The sequence below is a fragment of the Pelophylax lessonae genome (assembly GCF_965119305.1).
Source record: "Pelophylax lessonae genome assembly, chromosome: 5".
NCBI lineage: Eukaryota > Metazoa > Chordata > Amphibia > Anura > Ranidae > Pelophylax > Pelophylax lessonae.
This window is the reverse complement of record NC_138772.1, coordinates 496,601,528-496,620,065: the sequence shown is the minus strand read 5'-3', so window position 1 is coordinate 496,620,065 and position 18,538 is coordinate 496,601,528. Positions and strand designations below refer to the sequence as shown.

Sequence of the window (18,538 nt, the reverse complement as noted above, 5' to 3'; positions counted from 1 at the left end):
ATGATATTGTTTTCATTACTGAGATCTGGGATATAATCCCTTATCATCCCCTCCAATAGCTTGCAGATTACTGGTGTTAGGCTAACTGGCCTGGAGTTCCCAGGGATAGGTCTCGGCCCTTTTTTAAATATTGGTACAACGTTGGCTTTTCAACAATCAGTTGGAACCATTCCAGTCAGAAAACAGTGCATAAAAAAATTGGGGAAAATGGTCTAGCTACCACCTGAATGAGTTCCTGAAGGACCCTCAGATGTAAGCCATCTGGTCCTGGTAACTTATTTATGTTAAGTTTTTAAAGTCTATTTTCGGATTCTGTGTTCAGTTAGCCATAAGGGGGCATTCTGTGGCATTTTATTAACATTACAGCCTTGGCTACTATATCCTCCAGTTTCCTTTGTGAAAACTGAGGAGAAGAATGCATTTAAAAACTTTTGCCTTCTCTATGTCTTTTGTAACCAAATTCCCTTCACCATTCTATATGGGGCCAATATGCTCTGGCCTCACTTTCTTGCGGTTATTGTATTTAAAGAACTTATTGAGGTTTTCTTTACTCTCCTCCGCTACGTGCCTTTCTTCATCCATTTTACACATATAGTGATATTCAAGGCTTGTTTTTTTGTTATTCTTTAAATACCAAACAGGTCATACGTCAGACGTTTAAGAGCCGGTTCACACTAATCCGACTCAAAGTCGCCCCGACTTTGAAGTCGCCCGTGCAGCACGACTTCATCACGGCTTGCAAATGACTTCTCATAATAGAAGTCAATGCAAGTCGCTCCGACTTCACCAAAAAATAGTGCAGGAACATTTTTCTAAGTCGGAGCAAATTGAGTTGCTCTGATTAGAACGGTTCCATTGCACAGCATTGGGAGCCACTTGTCAGGCGACCAAGTCGCCTGACAAGTCGGAGTAGTGTGAACTGGTTCTTAGTGAAAGCGCAGCAAAAAAAAAAAAAAGTTTACCCCTTTGGGGGCTGGGTGGGGGTTAGATATCTAATCTAAGCCTTATTTAGGAAAACCCTGCTACAATTTACTGAAGATCCCGCTTTCGGACACACTCAGTACAGCAATTTGATTCGTATAAATTGGAGATTAAAATGTACTTAACATTAATGCTATATTCTTGTCTCACATGTAGAATTTCAGACCAGAGTATGGGTTCTGATCTATTCTAAGAGAATAAAGTGAAGTGTGTCTGTCTTAAAAAGTGGGAAAGGAGAGACATGTTAAAAAAAAGTGCCAATGCCAATGTTCTGTTGCTATATAGGAGCTGGGATTCCAGATATGAAGAACCACGTGACTTTCTCATGTGAAAGCGACTAAGCCCGAGAGGTCAACCGCTGAACCAGGTTATGCAGAAAAGGGCAGGGATGTCATCGACCCAACCAGGTAGTCTTTATCACTGAAGCTTACCCAGGGTGGACTCCTGAAGTTCAGAGACAGCTGGGGAGCACAGATGTGGAAGTAGATCTTGTGGGTGACTAACAAAAGACACAATAAGTCTCCATAAATTAACTTTGGGCTATACCTGGACAAAGTCGTAACGACTAAACACTTTGGGACATGGCTGTACGGAAGGTATGCAACCCGCTTTAACTGGAAGTGACAGGTATTTGGCTTGGTAAGACGCCTGAATTCACGGCAATACTACCCTTTGTCTGAGCACTAAGCGGCTATTGTTCCAAGGCTTTGAGGATCATTTTCTGGTGTTCAAAACGTGAACTAATGTATGCATGCGAGTATGAGATAATTTAATAACTTAGTGTCTTTAATATTGCACTATTGTAGATCCGTTTTCTTTTTCTTGTGAGACACACATCGTCTGCACCCCCAGAAAAAACACCGAAGTGACACAGGGGAAGGGGCCCCCCCAACAATACACAGCACCGCAGCGCATGTACAAAAGACCCCCGCAGGGATCGCCACAGGGAGCCCCACACAGGCACAGAGATGGGGGACACACAGCAACACAGGACTGCCACCCCAGACAGAGGCCCCACACAGAAGTACTTACCTGTACCAGATGGCGTGGGGAGCCTCTCAGAACGGAAAGCCGCTGTCCTCATCTGACAGGGAATGCCGTTAGCCAAGGACATTACACTGCAGTATCGTAGATGAGTCCAGTGAGGTAGCCACCTCAAAGCTGCATCCCTGCTGCGAGCAGGGATGGGTCGTTCATAATGCCAGGACGAACCATGGCTGAACGCTCGATGGCGGGCTGGGGGTCCCTCTGACCCTCTGCCCTGGAGAACCAGGGCGGTCAGTCCGATTCCCAGCTACGCATGAATCCATCTTCATCCGAAGAGTCGACTAAAAACTAAAGCTGACAAAAGAAACAGCTAGTATAACCAGAAAAAACTGACATTTTTTAAAAGAAAAATCAAATAAAAAAGATTAGAAGGCTGAGACTGGAGCCCCAGCACAGGGAAAGCCTAACTACTCCTGACGCTAGGCAGAAACAAACTGAGTTGGGAGTGTCACTGCAGGGGGGTATTGACCAGTGGGACAGCCCCCATGGGTGTGTATATGCAAATGCTTTTGTTCTTTTGACTAAGTCTTATGCCTAGCTACTCCTGCGGAGCGGAAGTCAATACCCAATAGTGATGACTTAGAGGAGGCGGCGACTGTCGGAGGACGTAAGAGAAATGTATTTAGCCTTTCATGAGAATGAGAGGCAAATCCATTTTATGTGTGTATGTCCTGCAGGAAGCAGCAGTGTCACTGGAGCCACAGGTTGTTGTGTGGAGGTTTCACAACAGCGAAGAAGATATTATTAAGAATAAGTCATTTGGACACTTGGTATTGATTTAGATGTTTTTAAATATTTTTTCATTTTAAATTAATCATTTTTAGGTATACTTGTCATCAATTGGATATTTTGCCACTGTATCTGGGTGTGTATTTTGGGTACACTGCATGTGGAATTTTTTTTTTTTTTTTAAGATGGCAGCAATCTATGGTCTATCTAGAACATTTAAAATTTTTTTGGTTCTGTAGTACAGAGGTAAAATGGTTGAGAACTTGTCATGTTTGTAATTGTTGAACAGTGTTATAATTTTTTAATAAAAAAGTCTCTATAAAAATGCTAAGCATGCTTACCTAGTATAGTATTTTCATTACAATATAAACATTTTCCACACCATTTTAAATTTTCATTGCAATTTACGATCTTTTATGGTTCTCTGGAAAAGCTATACGTTACTTTTAACAGACAACCTAAATATCCAGTAACTTACTCAAGTTCGTTGATGTAAAGTTCTGCAAGTTCGTGCCAAGCTTCTTGGTCACCCACAAATCTGAAAAGAGAAGGGGTCAAATGCTTGAGTTGCTGGGTGGGGTGGGAAAGAGCTTGGAAAAAGAACAGCTTGGATGCAAAAAGGAACCTAAGTCGAATGCAAATTCCTTTTTAATTAAAAAAATATAGCAGAAGTGCAAAACAAAATCCCCTTGTAAAACACTCACTGTTCCAGATACTCATTCAGCTCTCGGATTGCCTCTGCGTTTCTCCCCTGGGCTTTGCGAATGGCGATCTTTCTCTTTCTGGTCGCCTATAGGTTGACATTAAGAGAGGATTAGTCCCTTGGTTAAAGGAAGTAATTTGACTGTGCAAATTATTATCTCAGTGCCAGAGGAATTCAAGCTCATGAACACGGTTTGGTTGGAGTATATAAACACACCCTATGCTATCCCAATGACACAATGCAAAGCTCCTCTGGTGATCACATGATGCATGGCCTGCTATTGATACAAACACTGTATGCATCACTTCACCCAAAGAAGTGTCCCGGCAGAATGTAGTAATTACAAAGCAGCAGGGGAGGTTAATCCGCCTGTTCCATTTACTTATATCTCTCCTTCCTGTCATTCCAATAATCTCCCTGGTCGTCTCAGGAGGCTAAAGAACCCTACTGGTCCAGAAGAGGAAATTTAAGGGAGACCTTTTCACTATAGATAATCCCCTGAACATATTATATAAAGCAAACCAGATCACTTTATGAAATCTTATACAGGCCATACACCCAATGAGTTATTCATTTAATCAAACAATTACATGATGGAATGGAGTTAATGCGTTATGATCAGCATTATGATGTACGATGGTTCAGGTTAAAAATAAATTGAATACTAAGGTATAAAACACGGGATCTACAACCTGAAGAACATTCAGCCACCACTGCTCAGTTTGCTAAAGTGTTTACTAGGACCGACAATCCATAGCTGTCAAAAGAATAAGGCACATCAGCAGACTAGTCACTATTGCTTATAAAAGTAACCTGCCACAGACACCTGCAGCATTGTGCATCTGCAGCTCAGAGGGAGGGAGCTCCAATACACAGCCTGTGATTGACAGTCTCAGCTCTGCTTTTGTGAACGGGGTGCGTGTCCCTTCCTTTTAATCAGCTCTCCTCACTGAGGTCTGCAGTGTGTAACTTAAGTTCTCTGCCCCCTTTTTTTTCTGACAGCTCAGATAAGCTTTAAAAGTTCTGGACCTGAAAGGATGCAGATTGCAGAAGACAGCTGATAAACATGTAAAACTTATGTAGGAGGATTTGTTTCATCTCTGTGCCTCACCTGAGGCCAGTCACTTCACTGGGTATACAGTGTCTAAGGGGTTACAACAATTTTAAGCTTTTGGCCATGGAGGTTAGTAGAAGTTCAGTGTTAGAACAACTTTATCCTATTATAGCTGACAGCATACATTACAATCATATTGTAATATCTCCAATCTCATATTTACCAAGCATTGTATAGGGTAAGGGCCTACCTAAACAATCAGTTTATTATCCAATTTCTTCTTGAAGGTACATAGTTGATAGTAGGCTACCCTATAACCTTGCATACATGGGCTTTAAACTAGGGCTGCAACTAATGATTATTTTCATAATCGATTAGTTGGCCGATTATTGTTTCGATTAATCCGATAATAACCTTAAAAAAGTGTGGTGTATAAATTTAGTTAATATGTTTAAAATTAAAAAAATAAAAAAGGCAATTTATTCTTTAAGAGGAAGTAAACCCTCCTCTGACACTTGTACCTATAGGTAAGCCTATGATAAGGCTTACCTATAGGTACTGTAAATATCTCCTAAACATGTACCGTTCAGGAGATATTTACCTTACATGCATCCAGTGACGTCACTGGCGCATGCGCTCTGATGGAACGGCCGCTGGTCCCGTTCCTTCAGAGCCCCGTGCCGTGACTGTCGGCTCCCGCGTGCGTGCGGGGGAGTGACGTCACCGCGGCATCCGGCCATCTGATTGGTCTGATCCCGGAAGACGGGCGACTGGACATGTCGCCCGTCATGCAGGTAAGCGGGCGGCACGGCGGGGGCTCGTTCTAAGGTAAGTATTTCATAATGAGCTAGTATGCGATGCATACTAGCTCATTATGTGTTTCTCTTGCAGGGTGAAAAAGAAAAAAAAAAAAGAAAAAAAGAGTTTACAACCTCTTTAAATCTTTATATGCAGTGATAAATATAAGTATCCAGCTATATGGTTAGGGGAGCAAAATCTCTAATCCACTCTGAGAGGTTGAATCAGGTAAATATCATCAGAGTCCGAGATGGCATTTTTTATTTAAAAAAAAATAAAAATTAGACTGTTTTGCCGATCTTCAAACAGAATGGTAATATATTATGTATGACAGACTCCCTTGTCATAGGCAGGTGACTTGATAAAAAAACTACCTGCGCCTGCTGTCACTTATGCTGGCCATACAAAAACAAGGTCTTCCTTCAAAAATATTTTTATTTTAAGAACGTTTGTTCGGTTTTCTAATCGTTAGTGGGGTCAAATCAATGCTCGTTTTCAACCACAATGATAGGAAAATTCGAACGCCCAGAATAGAAAACTTCTTGGTCAAAGGAATTTTAAAGACAGTGTATGGGGTTTTTGCTCAGAAATTACATACATTATAAAACAATGTTAAAAGCAAGTTTTTATTCTCGTCCGATAACCAATACGTGTAAAGCCAGCGTAAATCTGAGATTTGTTTCTTACATGTTAAAATAACTTTTTTGCTAGAAAATTACTTCAAACGTTTGGTAGGAGAGACCGGGCGAGTCGCACAAGATGGCAGGAGGGAAGGATGTCCCCTCCCACTGCTTGTAACAGCCAAGCGGCTGCTTAGCCGCATTGGTTGTTAGTACAAGAAAGCCGACCATTGGCTCTAAAAAATAGTACCGGGGTGATGCCTACAGCTGTAGGCATCACCCCGGTACAAACTCGAGCAAAAGGAAGTACAGGTACATGATTTTGCAGCAAGTGGTTAAAGAAGAAACATTTTAGCTGCCAAATCTCTACCCACGAAAAAGTGGGTGGAAGGTTCTGCCAATCATGCAAACTCAGCAACTGTTGCAAAGCTTTTAAGTGGACCCCAGTGCAATGTGCATTGGGACCCCTGAGTTTCAATGTCTGGCAATACTTCTTTTGGAGCTTGGAGTTACAGGGCAGTAAAAAACACAGGCCGATGAGCATGCAAAGGCAGCCGGAATAGGGATGTACACAAGCTGTGACTGCAATCCTTTGCTTCATGGCCACAGGAAAAATGGGTCATTGCCTCCTCACAGTCTGTCAAGCACCTATGAAAAGCAATCCAACAGAGATCAGACAGGATCTGCCACACACCCAATAGAATTACAATGCCATTCAGCTTCAGTTTGGACATTTTAAAAACACAAATCAGAATTTAAGATTTAAAGGGTTTTTCCACTTTTTAAGCCAAACTGGGATAATACCCACCTAATTTTTGCTACATATCGAATAACTTCCAGCAAAGAAAATGTGACTTTCTTCTCAATTATAAAAGAGGCTGGAAAGCTGTATTTAACATCATTAACCCCGTCTGTACTGTGCACTGCACACATCTCATTAGTTGTACTAGATTTGAACACGGTTAGCAAAAAGGTTTAGGAGTTGGATTTATAGGATGTTTGACCATTGTTTCAGAAGTGCATTTGTGTGGTCAGGCACTGATGTTAGGGAGAAGGCCTGGCTCGCAGTCTGCGCTCTAATTCATTCCAAAGATGTTCTAGGGTTTTTGCAGGTCAGTCAAGTTCCTCCACCCCAAACTCGCTCATCCATGTCTTTATGGACCTTGCTTTGTGCACTGGTCCAAATCATTTGTAGGGGGGAATTATGGTGTGGGTTTTTTTTTCAGGGGTTGGGCTTGGCCCCTTAGTTCCAATGACAGGAACTCTTAAGGTGTCAGCATACCAATACATTTGGACAATTTCATGTTCCCAACTTTGTGGGAACACTTTGGGGTTGGCCCTTCCTGTTCCAACATGACTGCGCACCAGTGCACAAACCAAAGTCCATAAAGACATGGATGAGCGAGTTTGGGGTTGAGGAACTTGACTGGCCTGCACAGTGTCCTGACCTCAACCTGCATTAAGGTTTAAAAAAAAAAAAAATGTAATCTCTTTCTTCCCCCTACCTCCCTAAATAGTTACCCGAGTCCTCAATCGATCCAGCATTGTGCAAGGCTGCATCTCTTCTCTCCCCTCTCTTCCTCTTCACACAGGAACTCTGGTAGCAGCAGGAGCCACTGGCTCCTGTTGCTGTCAATCAAATGCTGTGAAGAGGAAGCGGGGGGGGGGGGGCAGGAGCCAAGTCGTGTGTGTCAATGGAGCTGGGATCCATGGACACACACAGCTTGGGAGCGAGCATGCACTGAGTGCCCCCATATCAAGTGGCTTGCTATGGGGGGCACACTTGAATGAAAAACATTTTTTGCCTTTAGTAACAGTTCAAGTGTACATGAATGCGTTTCAGCCCCACAGCCATGAAACCTCCATTTTCTCTGATCTATTGCAGATAACATAGCTGTGAGGTATTAGATGCCATAAAAAGAAACTAAGATCCATACATCTGCATGATGTTATGGCTAGCTAGATGCTTAAAGGCACAATAAATAGTAAAAATGTTTCAAAGTAAAAAGCAATAGCTTTCCAAAGATTATAATGTGGTTAGGGGTTGTGGCCACGTTGGATACAAACCGTGCTTAGCAAAGTGCGGTCAAAAAACTAAACACTTAGAGGAGAAACAGCTCCCTAGAGCCCCTCATCTGAAATTGGGAGCATTGTCAGATCTTTTGAAATCCTGATCTTCTAATGGATAGGCACCCAGCATTGCATTGTGGGATATAGGGGGAGCGACATAGTGCCAATACTCCCACTACCATAAAGGCAATATTTATATAAGCATAATAGAGTACAGGACTCAGGAGAGACAGATGGTGAAAGAAAAGGTATCATCTGGCACCTTATTATGCCTTCATTCCTCCAAAAGGTGTTAATTTACATGTCAACTACAGATGCTCTTTAAATACAGAAATATTCAGACAAACTTGGAAATGTTATATGTATTTTGAATCCAACGTTTTCTAAACACAGGATTGGCACCAAACGTCTCAGATAGAGTTATGGCTGAGCGCTGTAATTAGTTATATTTAGGATAGGATTTCACAGCTAGCAGTAATTCCAGACACCTATAAATTCATGCCACTGTGTTATAAAGAGATCATGTTTAGAATGCATAGACAGCAGATATGTAACCAAGTGAAAAATGTTTATTCTGACACTGGAAACAGGATATAGAAAGGTTTTATGTGGCTGATCTGATGCTTTTCATGTCTACTGCAAATAGGCAGCAGAACAAAAAGGGCTTTTTGTACTCATGGTAAAATACTTTTTTTGGGAGAGTCCATTGTGGGACACAAAGTCCTAAACCTTTGGGACATCCAAAAGCAGTCCATCTGACAGGTGACCAAACCAGCAAACAAACAATCTCTAAGAGGTCTGTAACAAACAGAATTCTGGGGACCGCCTGTAACTCAAAGGGCCTGCATCAAGAACTTAATGCCTGAAGCTTGATGCAGAAAAGCCCAAGGAAGTACTCACAGACCTAGTAAAGTCCACATTCAGAGGAAAATGTAGAAGCTAATCTTTGTGATCATAAGACTGGATAACGGACTGTCTGAATCACATAGAGAAAGGCAAAAAAGAATCAGGTGAACCCTAAGTGTCGGTTCACACTAGTACGACTTGTCAGGCGACTTGGTCAGCCTGACAAGTCGTGCACCGTCGCGGTCGATTGTGTGGTACAGGAACGGTTCTAATAGGAGCGACACAAGTCGCTCCGACTTAGAAAAAGGGTCCTGTACTACTTCGGGGCAACCTGGAGCGACTTGCATAGACATTAATTTTAAGAAGTCCGTGCAAGTCGCGGAGCACACGACTTCACAGGTCAGATCGCGATAGTGTGAACCGACACTTACAGGGTCCACATTTAGGATTATATAAAGGGAATTAGTCTTCCTAAAACATGTAGGGTCTGAGAACTACATCCAGACAATAGAGGGAAATTTCCTTTCGATTTACTCCTGTTAGAGAGAGGAACGATTTTCTGGTTGAGGTAAAAGGCAGAAACTACCTTAGGCGAGAAGCAGTGTTAATTTTGTCTACTAAATTAATACTATTTTAGTCTAATAAAATACGACTAAAACAATTAAGATGACTAAAACTAAAATGACTTTTTAGTCAAAAGACTAAATAAAATACGACTAAAACTATAAGGACATTTTATTAAAAAAACTGACTAAAACTAAATTGAATTTATATGACAACGGCTAAATCGGTGTCTGTAGTGCATGTTCAAACCTTAATACCATAAATAAAAATCATCATTAGATTTTTACTCCAGGAGTAGATGATGATTGGAAGTTCTAAAGAAATAATGCATTCAAATTTAAATAAACCCATTACATTTTAGTCGACTAAAATGTACTGGAGATTTTAGTCTACTAAAACACGATTAAAGCTTAAACAACTCCGATGACTACAATAAAACAAACTAAAATGGCATTTTAGTCAAAAGACTAAAATACGACTAAAACTAAAATGGCATTTTAGACAAAATTGAAATTTGATATCAAAATGAACACTGGTGAGAAGGAAGGAAGTCCTGGACCCCAGCACCACCTTGCCAGTAGTAGAATTCCCAGCTAATACTTTGTAGGAATCAAATTCAGAGATGCCCCTTGTCCTCCAGAACCTGGGCTTAAAAGAGCCATGAATCTAAAGCCAGTTAACTTTAGGCAGGATGACAAATTGGTGGTCAAGTACAGCAAACGTAGCATCTGCCAGGAGTCTTACCAGGTTAGTGTACCACAACTGTCCGGTGCAATGAGGATCACTTGACTGCTTTCTATCTTGAGCAGATGAGGAAGAAATTTCAAGGGAGGAAAGGCATAGATCGGGATTTACTGATCCTATGGAGCCACAAAGCAATAGGAGCATCCACTGCTTCCACTAGAGGAATCCTGTACCTGAAGATAAACCTGTCTAACATGTTGTTGAACCTTAAGGGTCCACATTGGGTGTCCTCCACCTCTGACACAGGTCCTGGAATACTTCTAGCTGTAGGAACCATTCCTCTGGGTCCAGGCACTAATAGCTGAGTAAGTCTGTCTGCCAACTGTCTACACCTGGAATGTGCACAGTTGACAAGACTGGAATGTGAACCTAAAAAGATATGTTCACCTTTGGAACATATTACACCTGTATTTAGGGCGCAATATGTAACATGTGTTACATATTCTGGGTAACATGTTACATATTCTGGGTACATGTAACAAACACTCATTCTCTACCCCCGAGTGCCCCCCTTGCACAGCTGCGTCATTCATTCACAGCGATCTGTGAATGAATAAAACGACAAGTTCTGTCTGCCACCGCGGCAGATGACTTGTAGAGCTTGATGGACTGCAAGGTCGCTGATGAGCACACTGATGGTACATTCACTACAGCTTTCTAAAAGAAAACCCATCCAGAGGAGACCCATGCAGGAAACTGACATTGCACCTGTGTTCCAGTGATCCCAGGTGCAATGCTTTGCATACTTCTGCTGGGAAAAATAATGCACGTTTGGACTAAATATTGGGGAAACATGGACTTTAAAAAGGCACTGGATGCATTAAAACATAATTTTATTGATTTACATCTTAACCACTTGCCGACTGCCTAACGCCGATCTACGTCGGCAGTCAGCCCCTCACGTCACTAGCTTGTGAGGGTCTAGGGAGCGAGCGCGCGCCCCCGGAGGCGCGCTCCCGCGTGGTCACGGACCCCCCCACGCGTGTGACCGGCGGACCCGATGTCCGCCGGTCACTCGGCGATCGGCGGGGGAGAGGGAGAATGTCAGGCAGCTTGTGTAAACAAGCTGCCTGTCATTCTCCTTGCTGTTAGGATACTGATCACTCGGATCTAGTATGTAGATCCGTTGATCAGTGTCCATACAGCTCAAGCCCCAGCCAATCACAGTAGAAAGCAAGCCCCTAGGGATACACACAGCCCCTCCCTCCCAAAGTTAACCCCTTCACTACCAGTGTATTTTTACAGTAACAGTGCATATATATAGCACTGATTACTGTAGAAATGTCACTGGTAACCCTAAAAGTGTCAAAAATATCAGTCAAGGGTCCGATCTGTCCGCCCCAATGTCGCAGTACCGCAAAAAAAAAAAATCGCAGATCGCCGCCATTACACGTTAAAAAAAAAAACAACAAAAATGACAGAAATCTTTCCCTTTGTTAGTAAACGCGATAACTTTTGCGCAAACCAATCAAAATACGCTTTTTGCGATTTTTTTTACCAAACATAGGTAGCATAAAACAAATTGGCCGAAAAAGTAAAAAAATTTTGATTTTTAAATTTTTTTTTTTGGGAATTTCATATAAAAAAATGTGAAAAATATTGCTATTTTTGCAAAATTGACGCTCTTTTTTTGTTTATAGCGCGTGATCAAAAAATCGCACAGGTGATCAAATACCACCAAAAGAAAGCTCTGTTTGTGGGAAAAAAAGGACGCCAAATTCGTTTAGGTACAGCGTAGCACGACCGCGCAATTGTCCGTTAAAGTCACGCAGTGCCGAATCGCAAAATACCCCCTGGTCGGAATGGGGGTAAAATCTTCCGGGGCTTAAGTGGTTAAAAACACAAAAAAGAAAAAAACAAATGCATCGCCTCAAAAAAGGCGTCAATGTGTATAATGTTCATGTACAGTAATAGTGAAGTAATAAAACAAGCAATAAGAGCTATAATTAAATATTTGGTACGTCACATCAAAATGATCAGTTAAAGATGACAGGTGTTTGAGCTGCCGTCCACAAAGATCGACCGATGTGGTTCTAGATACATACAGAATTTAATAGAGCCAGATTGCTCGACATATTTTGCTTTGAATCTTCTTCTGGAGCTAGTAATTCATTGCTCTGTATTCTGTCTGTAAATCAATATGGTAAAAAAAACATAGCCAAAAATTGATGACAGGGAAGGTGAAGTCAGAGGCCTGGAAAAACTTGGAAAAGGTATTGAAAGCATAAACCTTGTCAATGCAGGCAGACAGCTTATAGATGTGGTAAAGTGTCTGATTGCTCCAACCAATATAGTTATCCTAGTATAAGAGGAAAGATAATGTGTGGCAAGTTTCCCACAATCTTGCAGCATATGGAGCTATGGGGCAGGTAACGCTGCCTGCAAGAATATTCTGAGATGTGTGCCAGAAATAGTACCTCCACCTTCCCCGGAGGGTATTAATTTACAGACAGAATACAGAGCAATGAATTACTAGCTCCAGAAGAAGCTTCAAAGCGAAACATGTTAAGCAATCTGGCTCTATGAAATTCTGTATGTATCTAGAACCACATCGGTCGATCTTTGTGGACGGCAGCTCACACACCTGTCATCTCTAACGGATCATCTTGATGTGAAGTACCACATATTTAATTATAGCTCGTATTGCTTGTTTTATTACTTCACTATTACTGTTCATGAACATTATACACATTGACGCCTTTTTTGAGGCGATGCATTTATGGTTTTTTTCTGTTTTAAGATGTAAATCAATCAATAAAATTGTTATGTTTTAATGCATCCAGTGCCTTTAAAGTCCATGTTTCTCCAATATTTAGTCCAAACCTCTTAATAGGATGTGGCACTTACCTACCAAAATATGAGCCCAGTATACTGCTATCTGGTAGCGTACATAATCTAATTATTGAATGCACATGTTTATCTGCAACAAAAAAGTGCATTTTTTATTTTACACAGTCAACTTAGCTTTTGAGGAAAGGCTTCCCTGACTTCAAAGCCAGATTTCTGAGCCACAGAGAACAAACTGGTCCTCTGTGACAGATTATTTAATCGGTCTCTAAATCCAAACAACTTTTTGCACAATGACAGAATGTTGCAGGTTGCTAGGTTTCTGGAGGGGAAACTGGGCAAATAAAGCAGCTTCAAAAGATGCTACCATCAAATCTAGGACTCTCAAGCAAAAGCAGAGAGTCAGACAGCTCTTGGACTCAGAAATATGTATCTTAAACAAGAGAGTCAAAATTTTCTCCTGTGGAAGGAAAACTCTAGACCTGAGCCGTGTCCAGAACTAGACTTAGAGGATTAAAATTATGAATCAGTTCCAAAGATCATTTCTGAAAATTCAACATCCATCCAAAAATGTGTACCATCTGGTCAGTCAACTTCAACTACAGCAAAAGTGCTTGTGTCAACTGTTACCTCAAAAGGTAACAACAGACGACAGACTTTCTAGATTTCATGTAATATTTTTGGATGCGAATGAAGACATTCAGTGCATTGGGAGGAAGGGGCAGGGAGCGAAACTCCAGGTTTGTAGCCCTAAGATACCGCAAGTGCCTGGGATGCAAGCTTTTCAAGTGTACGCAAAGGCTATCAAACATCCAAATCTGGAAAGTAAATTTGCACCTTCAAGAAGTACAAGGCATGTCTGAGAATCTGGCAGACTCAGTGCTAGGAGTTGTGGGTAGACAAGGAGCCCCGCTGGCGGTGGGGGGGGGGGGGGGGGGGGATTCTCAAGGTGGAGGTTGAGGGTATGGAGAACCAAAAAGGGCTTTTCTTGAAGACAGAGGGGGAAAAGTATTTGCAGTCTGTAACTAGCGACTTGATGTTGTCAAGAGTTGGTCTAAGAGACTTTACTCCTTGCATCCGAAATGCAGACTGAAATTATGATTAGGGAGATATGTGGCCAAAGGTTGTGTTTTTTTTGTTCCTAAATTATTTAGGTCATGACATTGCACATTCAAGGCAGTACGACAGTAACAGAACCTGTGGAAAGAAACCCCTTCCCCCCAAACCAACGACACCTATCTCTCAAGTACTCCCCCCACCGCTTCACCAGTACCCAGTGTCGGCACCTAGCAGAAATTATGTTATTCCTTTCATCATGCGACAGTGTTCAGGCCCAATGACTGGTGCTAGGCTGGAGCACTGCATCATGGTTAGAGGTCACATGCTTACCGGGAAGCACAAGATAATTTGCACCAGCAAGGAGCAGTAGGGGAGCACTTTTAAAGATTATGAATGGGTCTGAAAGAGGCCTTTACACAGACACTCTACTGTGGGTAAAGCAAACATGAAAAAAAAAAAAAATATGTAAATGCTTCAGGAAAGAATTCACATCATCAGCTCTCAATACAAAAACTTTACATGTGTGAGTCCATTATTCCCCTAACTTTATCATGGTGGAAAACAGGGACATGCTCCTCACAATGCATTGCCAAATGGCCAAGTGATTTATCAATCGTGGACATTGCCATATGGGATTTTGGATGCAACAAAAGAGTATGTGTCCACAAATGTTTTAAATATTAAAGTATAAAAAATACCTAAAAAACAAAAAGTAGACCAAGGTAAACAGCAAATCATTTTTATAGGTGTGAAATTTTTTTTTTTTTTTTTCCAATTTACTGGAGCTTTTCCATTAAAAGGTTAAAGTCTGATTTCAAGAGAAGCCATGGCCTTTGAGAAGAGCAGGAGATGGCATTCAGTGTTAATGTCCTGGTAATAAACTGCACTCATGCAGCTGAAGTGGAGGAAGGGAACCAGCTGAAGACAAGACTTGAATTTCCACAACAGCTGCAGAACAGTAGGGTGCTTAAGCCTGAAGAGGCAGCTATTCTTTACCTGCTAGTTATAAATGTGATATATGCAGAAGGGATACAGAGCAGATCCAACCGAATAATGAACCATGCAAAAAAAAAAAAAAGGAAGATTACAAACCTACTGAGAGCAGGTCTGCTCTAAAGGAATAATAAGAAACAAGATGTTAGAAAGGGTAAGACAGCCCATATTACATCCTAGTTTTTAAATAATAAAAAAAAAGGAATTTCATTCAAGGAGGACATACTGTATCAGTAAAACTCCCATGACTCAATAGGGCATTAAAGTGAGCCCTGCCAAAGCACAAAAGCAAAAAAAAAATGCTGCTCCCAGGTTTTGTCGTATGACCTACAGGCTAGTAGATCTGCCAAAAACACTATTCGTGTTTCAAGCTATTGTAAACTCAAAAAAGTCTATTGTTTTGGATCAGACAGACCAAGTCTATTTCAGTGAGGAAAAAAAAGCATCAGCCAGGCAAACCATTTTTCAGCTATAAAATATTATTACTGTACACAGCTTTACAGCCTGTGATCCAACAGAAGGGCACTATAGGTAAACTTCAGGCAGAGTTCTGAATTCATTTAAATCTATATATAGCCAAAATGTTTTTTCGTTTTGTTTTGGATAGAGTAGGTAGGATTACAATGTTAACATTTTATTGCTCCAGAACATCATATTTGGATTGCTGCTCAGCAACTGCTGTCAAGTTGTTACTCCATGTGAATAGTTCAATACTGGTTCTAAAGTAGATGTGTTCTACAAGTACACTTAAGTTTTACCCTGTGTTAAAGTGGTTCTAAATGCTCAAGGTTTTTTATGCATGAAGGTAAAAAACCTGTGTGCAGTGCCCCCTTGCGATACTTACCTAAACCCTATCGTGGTCCAACGATGTGCATGAGAGCCTCGGCTCTCTGGGGGCTCTCCCTCTTCACTGGCTGAGACAGCAGCAGGAACCATTGGCTCCCGCGGTTGTCAATTACAACCAATGAGCCTGGGGGGGGGGGGGGGGGGCAGGACTCTGTGTCTGAATAGACACACAGAGCAGCGGCTCGGAAGAGAGCCTGCTTGGGTGCCCCCACAGGAATGCCAATGGGGGACCCGAGAAGAGGAGGATCGGGGTTGCACAGAGCAGATAATATAGTATAACATGTTTGTGAATTATGTAAAAACAAAACAAAAAGCTTGCCATAAATATCCCTCTATGCTCTGAGTTTGCGATTTATGTGAATTTACCAACAAATAAAATTATCGTGGACTCTTTTCCATCATCCGGCACTTGGTATTGCTCTTATTTTTTTATTGCTCTCTGATTCACTTAGTGTTTGTTCTGGTGACCATTCTAACAGTATTTTTGAAGTTTGTAACCGCCTGCATGAACCTCATAGCTTAAGTTACATCTACAGGAGACTGGACATCCACCTGGTAGAACTTGAAAAGCTATGAATGGAGGACCAGGTGGCAGCCTTACAAAGCTCGGAAACAGGAACTACCCACTGCCCTGGGGAAGTGAGCGCATAAATGCGCAGGAAGAGTTTTGACCATTGGAGTATAAGCCCTGGTGAGGAGCTGTCTTATCCATCTAGCATTGGAAGCAGGATGTCCTGTGCAAGGTCCTGAGGGTAGAAGGAATAGGGAGTTCATCTTCCTGATAGAAGATGTTGCTTTGAGATATTATTATACAGGATTTATATAGCGCCAACAGTTTGCGCAGTGCTTTACAATGTGGGGGAAGACATTACAGTTACAGTACAATTCAATACAGGAGGAATCAGAGGGCCCTGCTCGTTAGAGCTTACAATCTAGAAACTCTCGACTATGTCCAGGAAGCAAAGAGCAATTGCTTTGAAGGGCACAAAAATGGCAGGGCTAGGTTTTGATTGAGTTGGGAGACGGATACCACTTTAGGAAAAAAATCTAGTTTTGGATGGAAGACTGCCTGCCTTTGTCAAGAATAAGAAATGGTTCCTGATGGGTGCAAAGTGTGGTTTTTGCAGGGCAAAAAGGAACCAGATTGAGATCTCAAGATGCCTTAACCACTTGCCGATAAGGCTTTTTCAGGCACTTTTTTGTTTACAAGTTTAAATCAGTATCTTTTGCTAGAATATTTGCAATTTTTTGTCAAACAGTATTTGTGCAGAGGTTTTGCAAATACAATTTTTTGGGAAAAAAATACACTTTAGTGAATAAACATAAATAAATAAAACACAATAGTTACCCAATTGTTTTGCATAATGTGAAAGATGATGTTATGCTTAGTAAATAGATACCTAAAACGTTACGCTTCACAATTGAGCAAGCTCATTGATTGGCAACAAACTGCAGTACTTAAAAACCTTCAAAGGCGATACTTTAAATGCCTTAACAGATTACCTGTTTAGATTTAGAGGAAATCTGACACTAGAATAATTGCTCTTGCTCTAATACTCGCGGCAATACCTCACACGTGTGGTTTAAATACCATTTACATATGCGTGCATGACTTACATATGCGTTTGTTTTTGTGCTCGTGCACGGAGGCATGGGGCGCTTAAAATTTTTTTTTATTATTTTAACTTTTAATTTTTACACTGTAAACATTACTTGTAATATAAATAAGGATGACAGGTCCTCTTTATGGGGAGAGACCTGGGGTCAAAAAAACCCTAAGAGCCGGTTCACACTACCGCAACCAGAAAGTCACCCCATGAAGGAGCGACTTTTTAGCGTGACTTTGAAGAGACTTAAATGATAGGAGACTTTGTCTGTGGGGAATGCCTGGCTAATCTTTTTCTTCTTCCTGGAAAGTCTGATAACAAGTCGCTTGAAAATGGATAAGGATCAGACTTAGAGGCGACTCCCATTGAAGTCTATGTGCACAAGATAGAGGTCGCCTTGAAGTAGTACAGGAACCTTTTCTGAAGTCGGAGCGACTTCAGTAGTGCATGACGGCTCTCATTCATTTACATTGAATTTGTGATGACAAGAGACTTGGGGCGACTCGAGGGCACACTAGTCGTGTCCCAAGTCGGAGTAGTGTGAAACGGCTCAACATCTCCTCTTCTTTACCTATAAAAGCAAAAGATTAAAAAAATAAATAAATACATTGTTTTTGATCTTTTGTTTAAATGTTTTTTTTTCTTCTTTTCTTCCAGCCTGGACTGGAAGTGACGTCATGACGTAGCTCCAGTCCTCCAAAGTCATAGAGTCGATCAAAGATACCTCTTTGATCACTTATCCAAGCAGCCAGCAGCACTGTCGGATCATATCTTAGGCAAACCGGGTACATGCCTTATCTGTCACAGTGGGTATATCCCTGGAGGGAACTTCGAGGTCTTGGTTCCAAAGGAATGGATCACAATCAGTACCTTGCGGCCAAGTAGATGAATTGAACAAAGTGCCAAGGTGAGTGACCATGCAAGAACCAGTGCCTGAAGCAATATTACAGATTGTCCCCACAAAGTGGGATTCAGGTAGGGTTCCTAAGCTTTTACTGATCCACATGCGCTAATTTTATTGTTTTAGTAGAAGACAGTGAAAAGTAAACTGAAAAGTTGACTGGAGAATTAATAAAGTAGTTAAGCTAAG

At 41.4% G+C, this 18,538-nt stretch overlaps 1 protein-coding gene across 1 annotated transcript in view; it reads right to left on the bottom strand.

Annotated features, from left to right (window-relative positions):
* EMC2 (ER membrane protein complex subunit 2) overlaps window positions 1-18,538 on the bottom strand; it is a 201,185-nt gene that overhangs the window by 62,198 nt on the left and 120,449 nt on the right. Inside the window, exons 7-8 of the mRNA XM_082259776.1 lie at window positions 3,462-3,547; window positions 3,236-3,295 (exon numbers count right to left, since the gene is read on the bottom strand). Of these exons, the coding sequence (XP_082115902.1) occupies window positions 3,236-3,295; window positions 3,462-3,547 (146 nt within the window). The remainder of the gene's footprint in view (window positions 1-3,235; window positions 3,296-3,461; window positions 3,548-18,538) is intronic.